This window comes from Pseudonaja textilis, chromosome 9 (genome assembly GCF_049901715.1).
Source record: "Pseudonaja textilis isolate UNSWEBS1 chromosome 9, rPseTex1.2, whole genome shotgun sequence".
NCBI lineage: Eukaryota > Metazoa > Chordata > Lepidosauria > Squamata > Elapidae > Pseudonaja > Pseudonaja textilis.
Window position 1 is genome coordinate 14212991 of NC_141998.1, and position 19915 is coordinate 14232905.

Genomic DNA, 19915 nt, shown 5'->3' on the forward strand with positions numbered 1-19915 from the left:
ACCCTCCTTTTCTATTTTATAAATCCTTTTGCCCTTCCTATAAAAAGATTTGTGGCATGGTTTTAACGATTGATTTTTTTCAGGAGACCAAGGTGTGTGTTTGTGTGCTCCTTTGGTCATAAGTTGAGGATTCCCTGTATGGCAAATGCAGGCACGTGGCCAAACTCCCAAATTTTGATCATGTGACCATGGGAATGCTGCCATGTAAGTGCGAGAAGTCCTAAGTTGCTTTTTTCCCCAGTACCATTGTAACTTCAAATGATCACTGAAGAAATGGTTGCACTGAAGGGCTACCTGCACAGATTCCTAATGCAGTGAAGAAGGCAATAAGTTTGTCAGTGCAGAGGACCTAAAAGACATACAGGTAGTCCTCAACTTACATGTGATGATCCAGGGTGGAATACAAAAGCAACAAAGTCACAAAAAGGGGTGAAGTCTCTTTAATTCCTTCAACTTGGCTTCAAAGGTCCAATTATCATTGACTGGAGAAAAAGAACTCCCCCACAAATAGTTGTAAAAAGGAAGAACTTCCATTCAAACTCAAAATACAAATAAATTATAAATAGAAAAAAACAACACAAACCGCACTGAAGCAATTAAAGCAATTAATGAGACAAGGTAGGATAAAGGCTTGAAGACATCCACAGATATCGAAATACACACACTGGGAAGGATGCCAGAACTCAGATAAGAGTGGACAGATTAGAAATATTTCCACGCTTTGCTTCCAGCACTGGCCCATGTGTAGTTTGTCCTTTTAAACAGTCCTCACAGCCGCAGCCCATGAAGGGGATCAAGGCCCTCTCCTCCCCCATAGACCACACCATTTACATTTCTCCCTTATCCGCTTCTCCCTCCGTGCCTTAGGATGAAGAGGGTGTGGGCCTGGGTCTTCCTCTGAAGGCCCAGCCGGCCTGTGCCCTTCCCCAGTTTCCTCCGCAACCTCCGGAGCCACACTCCCACTCCCTGTCGGCTGTTCCTCCTCTCCCTCAGATCAAATTCTAACAGGGGCATGACATTACAACAGTTCATTTAGTGACAATTCAAAGTTACAAATGGCAGTGAAAAAAGTGACCTATGATCGTTTTTCACAGTTACAACCTTTGAAGCAGCCCCAGGATCAAAGTTCAGACACTTATCATTGGTTCAAAGTTATGTCCGTTGCTGTCTTCTCCCCCCTCCAAAGGTCATTATCCCCTTTTGCAACCTTTGGATAAGCAAAGTCAATGGGGAAGCCAGACTCGCTTCACAAGAGGGTCACTGATCTATCAACTGCAGTGATTCACTTAACAACTGTGGCAAGAAAGGTCATAAAATGGGGCAAAACTCACTTAACAAATGTCTCACTCAGCACCAGAAATGTTGGGCTCAGTTGTGGTCATAAGTCAAGCACTACCTGTAATAGAATTCAGATCGTCAGCATGTAAATGCCCAGATTTTCCTTGCCAACTGCTTTGATTTCTCCTGGTATTTCACATTTAAGGAACCTCCCTTTTCCTTTCATGCTGCTGAATTCTCCATACTAAATCCTTTCATTGAAATGGTTATCTTGAAGATACCGAGAGGCAGGTGACTTTCTTTCCGTTGTAAGATGTACAGTGGAAACCCCAATGGAATGCCTAATCCGAGATGTGAACTTCAGTTTCTAGTGTCAAATTTTTGAGCCTGCTTGATGAGGAGCTGCTAGATTGGCCAAGGGTTTGTTGAAATATTTTCAGAGAACAGAGTTTAACCATGCTGCTCCATCCAGTGTGATGTCCACACTCCCAATATGTTCTTTTGAATAGAACAGGGGTGCTGAATTAGAAGGCCTGTTTCCCAGTTTATTGCGCTTGTCTACAATAGCCCAGGATCCCTCCTTGTAACCCCCTTCTCTCCCTCCCTCCCTCTTTCCCTTTTTTGTTCCAGTTCCAGTTTCTCTGGGGACAAGCATTTGGGTGTAATCCTGTTGGTGACAGCATCGTCCTGAGAAACACTTCTTCCTTTAGCCTACTTTTCTGACTTTTTCCAATTCCTGCTAATTATTCCAAACTTTACTTGTTTTGAACTAAACAAGCCTCTCCTGTCTCTGCCTTCTCCTGTCTTTTTAAAATGACTGACTCCCTTTATGGTCTCAAATCCCTCTCTCCTTGCTGTTTGCAGTAGATGTCCTGAGCTTGTCCTCCCCCATTTTGTAGATTAAAATAGGGACCTGCTTACGTCATGTTATGAACCAAAGGTCGCTCCCCAACTGCCGTTATTTGTTTCTCTACAACCTACTCTGTTAGTTATATGCAGCAATCATTTGTTTTTCCAAAGATTGTCCTTTGCTGATTAAAAACAACATTTTGCTGCTAAATGTCAATGAAAGATAATAATCTTTCTCTTTTACTTTTCCACTTGGTTTTTTCTCCATGGATCTTCCATTGATCAATCTCCTTGGTTTCTCCAATACCATGTTGTTACATACCATACAAGTAGCCCTCAACTTACAATACTTATTTAGCAACCAAACTTACAACAACCATGAAGAAAGTGACTGACAACTGGTTCTCCTACTTAACAATGGTTGCAGCATCCCCATGGTCACATGATCAAAATTTGAATCCTCGGCAACCAACATATGTTTACAACAGTTGCGGTATTGTAGGGTCATGTGTTTGCCATTTGTGACCTTCCCAGCTGATTTTAGAGAAAGTCAGTGATGGATATTTGTTTTGCTTAATGTCTATGTGATTCACTTAACAATCATAGCAAAAGTCATAAAATTGGGTGCAACTCACTAAATAACCACTTTGCTTAGCAGTTCTGGTTCCAATTGTGGTCGTAAGTTAAAGACTACCTATATAGGAAATGGCAATAGATACATTGTGAAAGGGAACAACAAATTCCAAGAGAGTTGAAAAGTGGTAGGATGAATTTTGGATGAAGATGATGGTGAAGTTGAAGTAGAAGAAGATGATGCAATGTTCAAATACTTTATGTGTGTGAACATAAAAAAGGAATCCTGTTAAGAAACGGCCTTACATTTGTTGAATGTACATATCGTATTAAATTGTGGCTTCTTGAATGGACAAAAACAGCCAGTTTCGCATCCTGTGCTTAGCCAAAACCAAAGAAACCATGATAAACTTTCACCTCTCTACCTCACTATTATTTGCATGGAATAGCTGCAGCTATTCAGGGTTTTAGAGAGACCTTGCTGAGATCTTGATTAGAGTGATGGTAATTTAATCCTGACTCTTGGGTGGACAGTGTGCTTCACCCTTGACTTTGCTATGGACCTTCCCACTCTTGCCATGTCAGGTGAATTATTTCAAGTGAACTGTGGTACCCCTTTGTGGAATCAGTTATGGTTTTGAGCTGAAAGGTCTTCCTAGGCTACTTTGAGGAACAGTGGAAACATTTTATGGTGGGCATAATTTGCTCCATGCCATTGCATTTTGCATTGACTGTAGAATCTAAATCAGGAGTGCCAACCTTGGCAACTTTAAGACCTGTGGACTTCAATTCCCAGAATTCCCCAACTAGCATTGGAGTTTAAATCCACAGTGAATGGTTGTATGTCGAGGATTACTTGTATTGCTTTTAAAAAGCTCTTAACAAAGACCCCAGTGATTTTCTGCCCATACTGTCTCTTCCACTGAGAAGTTAGCTTGGAATGAAACCATCAGTTAGCTATAGTTCTGCTTGAAGGTTCTGGCCAGGATGGCTTACAAAGGTAGGGGAAACTGAGACTATGCTGAACTCATTTCTGGTCCCATACCCCAAAAGGGAGAAAGTATTTATCTTCTAGGGATTGCTAACTCAGTTTTCAACTTCCAAGAAAAAGATCATTTTTCTTTTAGCTTTTGTGAAAAGGGAGTGATTCCTCACTGATTCCAACCCTGGAAGAAAAAAACGCTGCCTTGAAAACATGGCAACTGCACACCAGCAGGATATCCTCCCCCAGCCTTTGAACACAACAACTGCTTTGCTGAACATTGTGTTTGGAAGCAGTTGGTTGCTGTGGTGATGCTCCTGACGTGTCATTTTGAGGGGAGATCCCTGAGCATCAGCGGAGACAGCTTGTCGGCTTGCAGATGTCCCTGATTAACAGGCAGCCCCAGCAAGGAGCATCAAGAACTAGCAGCAGATGACGCTGCCTATCTTGTTAGCAAGAGCCAGACCAGTGGCATGGCTGTCTGACGCTTGGAATTTCTTACCTCCTAAAAACCTTGAAATTTTCTCTTAAGGCTTGGCAATCAACCTGACTGTCAGACCTGCCTCAGGTTGGTTTTCTAAGCAAAAAATGATCCATTTCAGTGGTGGGATTCAAATTGTTTTACTGCTGTTTCAGTGGGCGTGGCTTGGTGGGTATGCTTTGCCTAACGCCAGGACACAACTTTCCCCACACCAGCTGGGGTCTGCAGTGCCAATCAGCTGAGAGCATAAAGAAGAGAAAAGCGTAGGGGCAGGTGGGAGGGCTAATCCTGTGCTTTTCTTTTTTCTCTGGCTGATTTGGAGGATTTTTTCCCCTCCTCTCAGCTGATCATCAGTTTGTTTGTTTTTTACTACCGGTTCGGCTGAACCGGTCTGAACTTGTAGCATACCACCACTGATCCATTTGTTGAGAAAGGTATAGTTTACTAGAAGTCAAGTGGATTACAGTAGTGCAAAGCCAGAACTAAGGGTTCGCATGCCAAATTTTCCATTTAACTTTCCTCCCTTAGTACATTCCCATTGCTTGTCTCTCATTGTCCAGTTTAAAAGAGACATTTTGGAAACATCTCTACATGTTGGCATTCTTCTCCCAGGGAAATGACCTTGAAAATTTCAGGGGTTCTCACAAAGAACTGTTCTCACAATCTAGCCTCCCCTCAGGATTCATTGTCTAGATTAGGGGTCGCCAACCTTTTGGACCTCAGGGACTACCAAACTCATAATTTTAAATCCCGCGGACCACTAATATGAATTTTGACTGATGGTGGCTTGCTGATGTTTTCCCAGGATCTCTGCAGAAAGCAGCAGAGACCCTGGGAAAATCCCCAAAAAAGTCTGCAGGAAAATTCTCCACCTCGTTTTCCTACTGATCGATCATTCTTTATTTCTCGTTTTCCTACCGATCGATCATTCTTTATTTGAGATTGTAGGATACCGTCTCCAGCTCTGTTCTCAGGGGCAGAGAGAGAGACTTTTGGCTTCATGCAAGGAAAGCAACAGAAGTAGCAGAACTCTTTCTTTCTCTCCCCCAAACTCCACCAGATTGGCGCAGCCTCTTGGAGCAGGATGCTTTGCAGGGTCCCAAAGATTCATTTCTGGTGGAGTTTGGGGGAGAGAAAGAAAGACTTTTGCTGCTTTCCTTGCGTGCAACCAAAAGCAGAAGAAAGAAGCGGAAAGAAGCAGTCCGGTGGCCAGCTGGGGCATATAGGGCAAGTTTCCCCCTCTGCCCTTTCCCCCCTCCCCTCACTACCTCATGTTTTTTGCAATGCAAGCGACACAAGCCTTGTGTTCCCACAGGCCATGTGTGTGACACAGCCTTGTGTTCCCGCACAGCCTGGATTAATTGCTTTGGGAGAGACATTTCTCTGTGGACCACCAAAGTTTTCTCACAGACGTTGCTGTTCTTCCAAGCAGTATCTGTTTTTCAGATCTGGTGTTGTCGAATATATATATATTGTTTTTCTCATATCTGCCCTCATGTCCCTACATAGCAGTCAAGGTTCAGCAGTGTTTGCATGGATTTCATGCTCTGTCAATAACAAATACAATTTTTGTTTTGTTTTTATTTTTTAAGTTTCTACTAGCTGGGAAACAACAGGAAAAAGAAGATGATATGGTAAACAAAATTGAGCTCTTTTTAATTTTTTTCCTACTCTACTCTTTCTCTACATGGGAAAAAAAATTGTGTAAAAGGGATTTGTTTACCCATCAGTATGATCTCCCCCTCTCCCCAAGAGTAAATTGTGGAGAATAAACTGGTAAACGAAATTTTAGTTTGAAAATTAGCTAGGTCAGACTTGGGATGTACAGAGTTAAAAAAATCAATAGTGAATCTCCATGGAAAAAAACAGTTAAGTATAAACTGTTGGTTCCTCCTCATTTCTGGTTTCACTGTTCAGAATGGAGCAGACACGTTCACATACAATATGAGAGAAGGGTAGAAATATACACACATGCACACAATGCATAGGCAAATATCTTGATTAGGCCACCCCTCTTCTCTTTCATACACAGAGGCACCTGTATGCCCAGCCCATGATTAATCCATGGAGGAAAGTGCACGTACACATATTGCTTCTTTACACAGAAGAAAATACAAATTCTCTCTAATGACCTCTCCGCTCCTGTCCCTTTCCCTCCCCTCCCCCCCAGGCATTAGTTCCAAGATATTCTTATACTGATGCTTTTGCTATAGACTTACAACCTGCTGGGGGTTTGCGGGGGTTCAGGAGAGCCCCTAGCTAACAATCTGTACAGTTCGGGGAACCCCCAAATCTCATTCTGCCCACTCAGTCCCTCCCCTCCCAGGAGTCCCCTGTGAGTGAGTGAGCAAAACGAGTGAATGAGCAAAATGCAGCTCATTTTGGATGCAGGTAGGTGTAGGGCGCGCAGGGGGTGCTCGGGGAGGGTGAAAAACGGGCCTCCTGGAAGTTCAGGAAGGCTGGAAATGGACCTGTTTCCAGCTTCCAGAGAGCCTCTGGCGCCCAGGGAGGCAATTTTCATCCTCCCGGAGGCTCGAGAAACACCTCTGGAGCCCAGGGAGGGCTAACCTCCCACCACGGTGGTGCAGGAGGCCGACTAGGCTATGCTGGCCATGGCCACCCAGCGACCAGGCAGAGAACCCTTTGGTAAAATTTTTAAGCCCACCCCACTTACAACATTGTTACAGATTTACATTAGGGGATTTACAAAATATTGAAAGAGGTTGCTGGGTTGAAACTATTAGGGAGGGTTGAAACTGCTCACTTGAGCTTCACTTTTACCAAATAAAGCATTTGTTCTGTTGAGGGCCAACTGTCAATCCCTGGGGTTTACTAGTTTTGCTCTTCTACTTTTACCTTTCTAAACATGCAACCATTTGCCTTTGTCTGTCTTTCTGGATAATATTGACCAATGAATGGAGGGCACTGTTTGTGGACAGAAAATGAGTGAGCTTTTCAGAGTAAAAGTTTAAGAGATTAAGTTCCTGGGAAGCACTTCAGAACTTGTAATTGACGCCACATATAACAGAATATGGCCTCTGCATCCAGCAACAGAAATATTTAAGGGGGGGGCACCACATTTTTTCCTGAGTTCATATAACATTTAAGACAAAATGTGATTTATTTAACAAAGATGGGCTAAATAAACCAGGGCTCTTAGCAGGATGCACACCTGGATGGAATTAGAATTTCCATAATCTTGCATGGAGAATGGCTTGAAAGAGTTTCAGTGAGAAATAGAGCAAAGTACTATCTGAACAATTAAGGATGTTATTCCCGCTTCCTGGGAAAGTGTGACCAGGCAATTCTTATTTTTGGAAACATCGTACGTGCATTGCTTGTGACACATGTGCCTTGGAAGCAGGAAATGCGAGACATGTGTGAAGTCCATTTGCACCAGAAATTTATTTATGCTTAAGGAAGTAACAAAACCCAAATCCTTTTTAGAAACTAACAGTGGCATGAAGAAATAGAATTTGCAACAGAAACCTTGCTCCTGCTATGTGTGAGAAATAACCTGAGCTCAACTAAAAGTTTTGAGAAACTAGTTCAGAGAAACAGTTCTGTCACAAGAAAGCAGTAGCAATATTTTTTTCAGTTCTAAAACAATAAAGCAGAATAGAAATGAATGAAATGACGAACAATTAAAATGGGAACAATAGCTTTGTGTAAATATCAAATTAAGTCATAATGTAGTTTGACTTTGGATTAAATACACTGTATGATTCCAGAGTGGTTTATATCATTGTGGTTTGTAAATCATGATTTACAGCATTCTATGAATCCAACTAGTTGTACTGTATTGTAAATTATTTTTAGTGTTTTCAAGACAGTATTGATTGCTGGTGACTGCCTCAACTAGCCCCTGCAAGTGGTTTGCCATTGGCTCTTCCTAGGGCTGAGATAAAGTCATGCAGCTGGATAAGTAAGGCAGGACCAGAACTCACAGTCTCCTCCTGATTGGCCTAAAGTCACCCAACTGGCTTCATACTTAAGGCAGGACTAGAACTGATAGTCTCCCAATTTTGAGCTTCGTACCTTAACCATTGTGCTAGACTGGTTTTTATTACAAATCATACTTCAGCATTATGTGTACAATCAAATCATGAAAAACTATAGCATGTAATTATTTGAAGTTGAAGGAGAGAGTGACCAGAAGAATAGCTATTATAGTTAGAAAATGGGTGCCTTGAAACAGATCAGTTTCAGGTCTATCAGCGAGAAGATTATGTGCAGACATTCTAGGATTTCTTCCATAACCACATTTTTTAAAGAAAAGTGGTGTGAAAAAACACAGTAAGATTATAACTGGAAGATTCTTTGATCCCAGTGAAATTCATTTTTTAAAATTCTTCAATGAATCAGGGTAGTTTCATAATGGAAGAAATGATTCTTGTTGCAGGATTTAGTGCAACAAGGATACAGTTAGCCCTTGACTTACAACCATTTGTTTTAGTAATCATTTGACAAGCAAAGTCAGTGGGGAAGCTGGCAGAAAAACTTGCCAGTCAGAATCACGTAATGACTGCAGTAAAAAGGTCATAAAATTGGGTGCAGTCACATTATGTCTCACTTAACAACTGCACCCACTTAGCAATAAATGTTCTGGTCCTTATTATAATCATAAATTGAGGACCACCTGTAGTAATAGAAAATGAAACGAAACCGCTGTTAAACAGAGGTAACACTTTGCCATGTATGGCTCGTAGTGCTAATAGCCATTAAATTAGAAAGTTGTAGTGGGATTCAGCATTAGATATTACGGTGCAATCAGAGGTGGTATTCAGCAGGTTCTAACCAGTTCTGGAGAACCAGTAGCAGATATTTTGAGTAGTTCGGAATACCACCTCTGATTGACCCCACCCCCATCTATTCTCTGTCTCCTGAGTCCCAGCTGATCGCGTGGATCTTCTTTTGTTGCCCTGCACAGGAGAATGGAGCTGGAAATCAGGTTAGTGGGGTGGGGAGAGAATGGAGTGGGTTGGGAATGGAGATTTTGTAGTATCTTTCTCCTGCCATGCCCACCAAGCCACACACCCCAAGCCACACCCTCAGAATTGGTAGTAAAAAAAAACTGAATCCTACCACTGGGTGCAATCCATGTTTATATTTTTGGCAAAAGGATTTGTAATTTACTACTGTTCTAAGTCAGCTCCCTATGCATCTCATAGCAGTTAAACTGTAACATAATTAAAATAATTAAGTAAAACAGATGAAAGAGTCAGAGGGAGTAGGAAGATTTTTGACAAGGGATCAAACATTTCAAAGATATGCTGAAAAATGAGAACACCTGGGTGGAAGGCAGGAGTTTGGAAATAAGAAAGAAAGGAAGTTTGAAAGTAAAAATTTAACACGTTCAACTAAAAGAGCTTGAAAATTGTTGCAAAATGCTTGGTGAGCCTTTCCATTTTCCAAATCTTTATTGCAGTCGCATTAACAGAATCTTGCAAATCTGAAATTACTGCTCTCTTCTTAAAGGTGTTTTTTTTCAAAAGGTGACTGGACTGTTTTTTCATTACAGAAGAAAAAGAGGGTGTTCAGCTTCTTATCCAAGAAGCTTCATCAGTTATGACTGATGTGAGTCACAAATGATCAAACTTCTTGGATGAGAAGTCAAACGTTGTTGTCTTCTTCTTCCATAAAGAAAAAACAGCCTTTTGAAAAAGCACCAGTATGACCTGGATGACTGAGAATCTCCATAGGCATATTGCTGTCTTTATTCACTTCTACTCTCCCAAATGCTAGGGAGGGTCTCTTCTGAGATGCTTTTTCCATCCCAATCTCTCCTTTGGAGTCAAATTTCATTCATCAGATCATTGTCTAGTTGGCAGCTCTTTTTCCTGTCTTCATTCCTACTTACCATTACACAGCCTCACCCCTTTAAATTCTGATTCAGATCAGGGGAGTTGCTCATAAGCAAAATTAGTGACACTTGTCAAGCACTGAGGAAATCAGAAGATTCAGGAAGTCAAAGGAGTATAAAAATTTATTGTAAGCTTAAGCTCTCTATAAGAATCTGAACTGTTAATGGTCAAGGAAAATGAACAGGAATTAAGAAAGCATTCAAAGTGGGCTGGATTTAGATCTCCATGAATCTCACAGGGATTCACACGTTAGCATCTCCCTCGGGCTCAGCCTGGTCATCTCCTACAACGCTGCTCGGCATGATAGAAAGTGGCTATCTTGGAAATACACAAATCAGTTCAAGCATTTTGTACATTTTATTAATATTAATAAATATGTAATGTGCCGCCTTTATTCTGTACTCTTAAAAAAGTATACAGAAAAAGGAGCAATACAGAGATTTAGAGGTAAGAAGTCAAGACAATATTTTTGAGTGTGTGAAAATCAGCTGTAGTTTGCAGGTTTTAGATCACCTACATAAAGGCAAACATCCATTTTTATTCTTCCTCTGTCATATTTTACCGTATAAATATTTCTTACAATCACTTTTCAGTTGGGTGGAATCAATGCCCTTTTAATCATGCTTCACTTGATTCATAATAATTGCCTCCAATGCTTTATTCACTCATAACATCTAGATGATATAGCTAGAAAATGCACTTTCCAATGTATCACAGATTAAATCTTCCAAGGCCAAAGGTAGACAGGTATACCTTAAGAATTAAGTACTGAATGCCTTCTGAGAAAACATAATTTCTGGACAGATTCTTATTGGAGAAACATTTACTTGCAGTCCTGATTGTTATCCTGGGCAGCACTCTTGGCTATCATGAAAGTAATCCTGCCTTTTCATTTTTGTGTGTTTGGGTGTGTATGTTTATGTGTGTATATGTATGTTTATATGTATATGTATTTTTTTTAGTCTAAAAAGAAAGAAAAACTGAGGAACCAGCATAATTCTTTTTATTATTGCATGGTGAAACTTACTTAACTTAGATAAAAATGTGGATGGACAGATAGATATATAGATAGAGAGGAAGGGAGGAAGGCAGTTTTCATTTAGTAACTGTCTTGTTTAGTGGCCATTCACAGTTACAACAGTGATGAAAAATTAACTTAACTACCAAACTTTGCATTTATAATTTTCATAGGTCTGTAAAGCAAAGCTAAGCTGAAGTGAGATCACAAGCACAGCTGCGGTATTACTTAGCAGCTGCTTTGCCTAACGACCAAATTGCTGGCCTTAGTTGTGGTTGCTAAATAAGGACTACCTATAGATACAAAATTGTCATATTATAAAATTGGCACAAGGAGCCAGCTTCATCCTTTTACTATCCTATGGTGAAACATGTTGAACCTTGAATAAAAATGCCTACAGTTAACATAAATGCCTACTTTACATACATACATGAAATTGCCATACTATAAAATTGGAGGCAGCAGACAGTTCCTTTATTGCTATGCCAGCATGCATTTCCATCCAACCTGCCACCAACTGTAACATTCTTATGCTGTTTTGTGTTTTTATTCTTATTGTATTGTTAACGTATTTTATTTTGCACTCTGGTTTTTGACTGCAATAAACTCTGTCTTTCCCTCAATTATGGCAATTGAGCGCAGTTTTGAATGCATTTGAGTGCTGAAGATTTTTTAAAACGCTGACCTCATCTTATATAGGCCTCTACTGAAGTGATAATTACAAGTTATGATAATTTTTGTTCAGTTTGCAGAGACACAGGAGTCAGGCTTCTGAGGATGGGAGTAATGGAACCTTGCCTCTTTCTAAGAACAGCTGTGGACGTTACAATCTCTTGCAATAGGAAAATGTTAATTATGTCTTGCACCAAGTACTAAATTCTACTGAATTTCCCCAGTTTTGAGAGAGAATCTTTTCTCTCTCTTTGCTTTCTTAATCCCATTCTTAATTTTTTTCTATGTACAAATGAAAAGAAGCCACTTTTCATTGAAAAGATAAAGTATCTGAAGAGGAATATAACAGAAACCATTAAAACACTTTAATCCTACATATTATTAGTTTTGATCAAACTACTTATTATATCCCTTTCAAGAATAATAGATTTGGTAAAATAACAAGATATGTATATATTTAGAGCAGGTCAGTTTGAGTGTGTTCAGAAAAAAAAATCACAGGATTTTTGTAACATTTGCTGGACCTTCCTTTGAGTGAAAATAGACCAAACCTTTGATTATTGAGCGGATTGGAACTGTAATAAGCAGTAAAATGGCTGAACATCTCACTGTTCCTGAAATTTGATTCTTAAGTACAAGTAATCCTGGATGTATGACCACAATTGAACCAAAAATGTATGTTGATAAGTGAGGCGTTTGTTAAGTGAGTTTTGCCCCATTTTACAGCCTTGCTTGTCACAGATGTTAAGTGAATTATTGCAGTTGTTAAATCAGTTGCACGGTTGTTAAGTGAATCTGGCTTCCCCATTGACTTTGGTTGTCAAAAGGTGACAAAAAGTGATCATGTGACCCCGGGATGCTGCAATGGTTGTAAGTATGAGTCAGTTGATAAGTGGCTGAATTTTGATCACATGACCCTGGGGAAGATGCAGCGGTCGTAAGTGTGAAAAATAATTGACTTTGAATTAACTGTTGTAAGTCGAGAACTACTTGTGACCCTTATTTGAATCACCATCACTTTGGGGTAGAGTTGAGTTTACCTCTTTTGCTATCATACAGTGGAAAGTGCGATATTCTATAGAGATGTCAGTGTTTCACATTTATAAAATGTCTTCTTCAATATAACAGGCTAATACTAATATTGATTTCGATTTAGTACCAAATGAAGGGTGATTTATTCAGCTGATTTCTGAGTCTCCCTGATTCCAGCTCAGCCTCTATTTGTTTTTACAGCTTATACTTAGGGATATTTGCATTGTTTAACTTGCATTGTTTTTATTACTCTAAAATTATCTCTATATATTTTGCAATAGTGGTGAATATCTGTAGCTTGGGTATATATAGGATGAGGGTGAAGGTTCGTTCTCCAAGCTTGTTACCAGGCTAGGGAACATCTTCAGTGGAGTTTAGGGGATGTCAGTTCTTCTTTATAAGACCAAATCTTCCCGCTCATACATATTTTGCTTCAGTTAACAGACTTTTAAAGAAAGTTTGTACGTTCAAGTTTGTACATTAACTGCTTTAGTTAGATGCTCTCAGCTTCCCCAATAGTGAGGCTTGTCAATGCATGTACATAATGAAGCAGTAGATTTTATTGTTTATATATGCAAGAAGGTAGTTGAAATCACATGCTCAAAATTCAAGTAGAAAACTAGCTGATCAGAGCAGTGCATTAGACTATTCTGTTTGTTGCTATTTTTTCTTATAGCCAACAGCCTGCAACAGGAGCTTCTACCTTATATTGGAAGCAATGGAGTTCTGAACTAACTTATTGCCTTCAGAAAAATGCTGATTTCTCTCCTTGATTTTCTGTTAAAAAAATTAATGTGATGGGATCTGACGTCCATTACATGCTAAAGGATACATGTTGTTTTTCTTTTTCCAGATCACCAGAAGTTAGAGCGAGAAGCTCGCATCTGCCGTCTCCTGAAGCATTCCAACATTGGTAAATATTGTTTGGTTAAGATGGAAATGTAGAAGAAGGGGAAGGGATGGGATGGTGTACATGGTGAACATGAAGATTATCTGTATTTCTTAACTTTGGAAAGTTTAAAATGTGTGAATTTCAACTCTTAAAATTCTGGGAAGTCCATGCCTCTTAAAGTTGCTGAACAATAACACAGTTTAGATTGAATATTATTAAAAATTGTCAGCCTTCAAGATTTTCTTCCTTTGCTTTGCATCTTTTGGCTGTCATAAGTAACGGGGAGGAGGGGGGATATGGTTATTGGAAGTGAGCTGGAGGTATTACAAAACAGAACTGTATAAGTTGGGGGGGTGGAGTTCTTGCTTAGGCTTCTATCCTATGCTATGTGCAGCTCCAACTCTTTATTGAAATATGTCAAGGTTAACAGACAAGAGGCCTCATCACCACCTGGAGATGCCCACATGATGATATACACAACTTTTAATTGGATGAACCAATTGAACTATTGGGAGTGGGAACGTTGCCATCACTTTGTATATGTGATTTACGCGCTCATTTTCTCAGATTCAGAATTCTTTTGTTGCTACCACTTAATTTCCAGTAAAAGATATCTTTTCTCTAATTAATGGAGTCTTAAGTATTTCTTTCTTGGATTTTGAATGGAGCACCAGCTGACAAAAATATTCTGAGTACTCTTCCAGTAAAACCAGTAAAAACTTTGCAGGACATTTCTTCTGCCATCTCTTTAAGTACTGGGAAGGAGAGAAAAGTGTCAGTTTTTTTTAAAAAAAAGAACTGATTGATGGTGATTTTTTTCTTACATTTTTGACTTTTCTACATAAATATAAATTCTAATATGATACTACGGTGCCTTTACTTGAGAATTTTACACTGATATTGTTTGGCTTTATGGAACCCTGTCTTGGACAGCTGACCCAGTTGGTTTCTTTTTTAAATCCTGGTAAGATGGACCATATTTTGCCCTTTTTCACTTCTGCTGGCTCCAGATTTGTTTCTGATTTAAAATCAGGGTGCAGACTTTAAATCCAGAAATGTGTAGGAGTAACTGAAGTTCATACCCCTGGCAAGGACTCAATTTGGAGGAGGCTGAATGCTTCCCAAAAGGAAAGTGGGATGAGGTTGTTCTTTACTGATCTCTTGGGGGTGTGTGTGTGTGTGTGTGTGTGTGTGGTGGGGGAGAGAGAAAGAGAGAGAGAGGGAGAGAGAGAATCTGCTATAATAATGTTATTTAACATGCTATTTACTTTTCATTTCTTGGTTACATATACTTAAAGATGGTTTGATTTTAGTATATGATACAAAGCTTATTGTACAAACAAGGTTTAGCATATACCAAGAGTAATTTATACTTTAGAGTAAATGTGAAATTAGGATGAGTTTAAAATGTAGTCTTCAGATCAAACTACAACTGTCACCCAAATATGTGCATTATTTATTCTCAAGATCTCGGTCCTTGATCAACATGCATGTGTCAGGTTTAGAAGCCATATTAGCACTAGAAGCTTCGACGCTGCTACGTTCTTGAACATGGGAAGATGGGAGCGGGGGGGTTGTGGAGCGTATGTGATGAGACATAATAGCATTCTTCTTCAGAATCAAGGTCACATTATTCCTGCACCTGGCCGAGGAGTGGTTGAGGGGATGTCTCAAGTTGGGATGGATGGTGATGGGGCATCCCCTCAACCACTCCTCAGCCAGGTGCAGGGATTGAGGTTTTCTGGAACTCTGACAGCATGAATGTTTGGCTTCCCACTTCACTCCTCTCCATTCAGGACAATAATTTCACCTTTATATCACTTTGCATGATTTTAAGGCTTTTCAGGAAACCATTCCTACCAAACTTCATGAAATTGAAATTTAGACTTACTCTTATGATATTGAGTAGTTATTGTGAAATCCTAATAGAGCTTCTCATCTTTTTATCTCCCATGGTTGTTTGAAAAATATCCTGTAAATCGAATGAATGCCAATGGTGTCTCTTCTTCTGCTTTATTTTGAAGAAAAGTGACTATAAATGCAAAGGGGGAGTTCCACAATTGTAATTACGAAAGGTGGGCGTGCATTTTTTGCTTTAACAGGTCCATCTGCCCCCTTTGTTCCCAGTGCTGCATGGAACCACCTTTAAAGACTTTTGCAAATCCATAGCAGTTGCTAATGACAACAAGGTTGGTAGAAGACGAGCTTCCAGGAAGCATCATCTCAACCAGGTCTCTCTCCATCTCAACCAAGTAGGCAATTAAAACTGAACTCCCTGCTTGTTGTAATGGACTCAGCGTGTTTATGCTAGTTATTCTGTTTTAATCCTTATGGGGCTCCTCTTCCCCCCTCCCCCCAATGCATTAGTTTCTATGGAAACTGTGTTGTCATGGGTATCTTCTGGGTAGATTTAGAGACAGCCACAAGTGCAAAAGAAAAAGAAATGTTGTTGTATAATGAAATTGAAATAGAAGCACTTCAGCTTCAGTGATCTTAGAAAGATATAGGAGACCGGTACAGGAGCAAAAGATTTGTAGGTCCAGAAAGTTGATTGGGTTGGGTTGCATGAAGCTGTCAGATGGTTTGCTTGGTTTTGACTGCATGCAATCTGTGAAGCAGCCTTGATATCTGTGAACAGCCGTTTAGGGCTTAGGACAACGTCCAATTTTGGTTTACCCAGCAAATCAGGGATTTGCTTTGATTGACGGAAATGCCCGGTCTTGCTCCTGGTATGTAATGTAAGCCGTTTAGGCTTTGAAGCTGAATTTCCTCTGAGAGTTTTAAGGAAGTTAGATGTTCATCATCAGGAAAGGTGAGGAGACATTAATCAAATAGGGTCCATTAATCTTATTTCATTCAGAAATAGTGAAATTAGATAGGTGGCAATTATCCCCTGAACTGCAACAGGCACCCCATTGACTGGATAGGAGTCATAGTCCCTATGAATGATATAATATGAAAAATGGAATGTCTTATGTTTTCCATTAATTGCAAAATCTTGTTCCTCTGAGATCTACCCAATCTTTTTCCTTTGCTGTGTAATACATTTCTCTTCATTAGTTGAAAAGTTTTGTATCATATTCAATCTTCTGTACATTTGGCTTCATAATATAAGTTGTAGCAATGCAGGTGGACCTGGCCATTGGAAGTGAACGCATTATCCATAATAATCCCTGCTTTTTCAAGAGGCAACTGGACTTTCTTTGTTTTTCCTTGAAGACATTTTGCTTCTCACTCATCAGTTCTGACTGAATGGTGGAGAATGGAAATATTTACATTTCTTGCGGCCATTTGGTCATTAGCACTCTTTCTGAGAAGTCATTGAGGCCACTCAGAGGTTTATTTGTGCCCTCAGGATCACCTGAATAGTTTATCTGTGCCCCTGAGGGATAAACCTCTTAAGTAGCCTCAATGACTCTCAGAAAGAGTGCTAACGACCAAGTGATTGCAAAGAATATAAACCCTTCCATCCTCCACCATTTAGTCAGAACAGATGAAGACGTTTCTTGAATTAGAAGCAAACCGTTTTCAAGGAAAAACAAAGAAAGCCCAGTTGCCTCTTGAAAAAAGCACCATGGGACAACCGTGACCTGGATGACTGAGAATCACCATAGACATTATCCATAATATATCTGAGAACAGATCAGCAGTTGAAATCAGAATCCCTTCCTTCATGTAGCTAAACCTGTATCTTACAAGCTTGGCCCTGTTTTTGTGGTTTCTGCTAGCCATTTTCTCCTAATTGCAAAACTTTCTAAGGCATCAGCATCTCTTTCCAACTCTTCCCCACCCCTCCTTTTCAATTTAATTAACCTCCTTTTAGCAAGGAATAATATATCTCTCCCAAAGCCGCGTAGCAGAAGCAAAATTCTGAAAGGCATATTTTCCCTCAGTTCTTCAGAGAAAGAATCATGTTCCTTTTCACTGCTCTTATTTCCCTACACCAATTCTTGGCAGCCAAATTAAATCTTCTCCCCTTGGTTTTTGGCAGCATTGGGGTGCTTTAGCCTGAAGTGGTGTTTTTAGAAAAGGAGATGAGTGTGTATACAACACTAAGCAAGCTTAACATTAACTATAGGTAAGAAAAGACTTGGTTTGTCTCAAAGACCGTAACATGTAAACATTGCCAACAGCAGCCTGCTACCATTATTACTGTCTATTTGTTTACTTTAAAAAACAAATGTATATACATCATGGTCTAATTGGAACTAAGATGTGCAGGGTGGAGAAAGACTTCCCAAAACCTTTAGGTTTGTATTAATAGAGGGATAGAATCAAGATCACATGAATTGTTAATAGCACTTTATAATGCTCTGGCAAGACCACATTTGGAATACTGCACCCAGTTTTGGTCACCATGATATAAAAACGTTGTTGAGACTCTAGAAAGATTTCAGAGAAGAGCAGCAATGATGATTAAGGGACTGGAGGCTAAAACATATGAACAGTTGCAGGAACTGGATATGTGTAGTCTAACAAAGGGAAGGACTAGGGGTGACATGGTTGCAATCTTCCAATATCTAAGAGGTTGCCACAAAGAAGAGAGGGTCAACTTACTCTCCAAAGCACCTGAAGGTGGGATAAAGGATGGAAACTTATCAAAGAGAGGTTCAACTTAGAATTAAGGAGAAATTTCCTGACAGTGAAAACTGTTAATAAGTGGAATGGCTTGTCTCCAGAGTTGTAGGTGTTCCATCATTAGGGGTTTTTAAGAAGAGATTGGACAGTCATTTATCTGAAATGGCATAGGGTCTCCTGCAGGAGTATGGGATTGGATTAGAAGACCTCCAAGCAGGGGTGGGATTCTACCAGTTCGCACCTATTCACTAGAACTGATTGTTAACATTCTAAGCAGTTCGGAGAACTGGTTGTTAGAAGAAATTCCTGGCCTAATCCTGTAAGGAAGGCAGGAAGGAAACATTCTGGTGTTGCTTACAGAAACTGCCTCTCTGTTAACCCTTTTTACACTCTTGGCAGGACTGGACTTTCTGTCTCAGGAACTTCTCTGGAGTTTTTTTTTCCTCCTTTGCTGGTACTTTGCTTGTGTGGAGTGACCATTCAAAGTTACAATGGCACTGAAAAAGGTGACTTATGGCCGTTTTTCACACTTACGACTGTTGCAGCATCCCCACAGTCATGAGAGGCCGGGAGAGGAGATGCGTGCCCCGATGTGAGTGATATTGAGTTGGCCACACCCAGCTAGTCACATGACCACCAAGCCACACCCAGCAACTAAGCCACGCCCACAGAACCAGTTATTAAAAAATTTGAATCCCATCCCTGCCTCCAAGATCCTTTCCAAGTCTGTTGTTCTGTTAGTAGAGTTAACAAATAGTTCCCCTGTAAGGTCCAGAAACTAGAAGGGGATAGTTAAGGTTTTTTTTTTATCATAAATACACCCCCATCTGAATTCAAACAAATGTCATGGTTGAAGTAAGAATAAACATGAAACAAGGAATGGCTTCAGATTATGGTTCATAGAAGCCACATCGAAGTGTGTAAAATTTTTAGATTAAATTTCTTTTTGGAAGAAGGATAAATTGTGTTTCCCTTTGTGCTTTTCCAAGAATTCCCTACTGTGTTGCATGATATGTTTTGTTTCAATACTACTGAAAAAAAGCTATGTATTGAGCCTGGTTTCTTCTCCAAATAACCAGTGCTAAACTTCAGAGGTGTTGGCACAATATGATTTTTTAAAAAGACAAGTTGATGTCTGAGATGGTATGATTCTTTCTGGCTTTTATGTGTGTTACATGCAGCACACCCAGAGCAAAATGGATGGAGCTTTAATCGTGCAACCCAGCTCCCATCTTTTTTGATCATGCTCTGTGGACAACCTGCTGAATAATCTTCCTGGGGATACTCATTCCTCTGCATCCAGAGTTGATCTTGGAGTGTTGCAAATAATGCACCACATCCAAGCTGGGCTTGCCTGCCTGCCTGCCTGCCTGCCTTTCCTTCCTTCTTCCTTCCTAAATTATTATTTCTTTCATTATGATGATTAATTTGAATTTATTAGCCATCCATCTCCAATGGACTTTGGCAAAAAGTCAACATTTTAATGTTCACAGCAGAAACAAAAAGATTACAAGTAAAAAAATAATGTAATGCTCTACTTCTATAATTAAATTAATAATATCCCTAAGGGCAATATCCTGTAATAATCACCCAGCAGTGTAACCCAGCATGTAATAGCAAAGGTTCAATTGCCAAAGACTCTCTGGAATACTTTTTTTCTTCTAGTTTTTGCTTCTTTCCATAAATATCCAAAGGG

General features: G+C 39.9%; 1 protein-coding gene across 30 annotated transcripts in view; it reads left to right on the plus strand.

Moving 5' to 3' along the window:
• CAMK2B (calcium/calmodulin dependent protein kinase II beta) overlaps positions 1–19915 on the plus strand; it is a 207098-nt gene that overhangs the window by 90942 nt on the left and 96241 nt on the right. For all 30 annotated transcript variants that reach the window (XM_087938962.1, XM_087938942.1, XM_087938945.1 and 27 more), the window contains exon 3: positions 13603–13662. In XM_087938962.1, coding sequence (XP_087795088.1) covers positions 13603–13662 — 60 coding nt within the window. The remainder of the gene's footprint in view (positions 1–13602; positions 13663–19915) is intronic.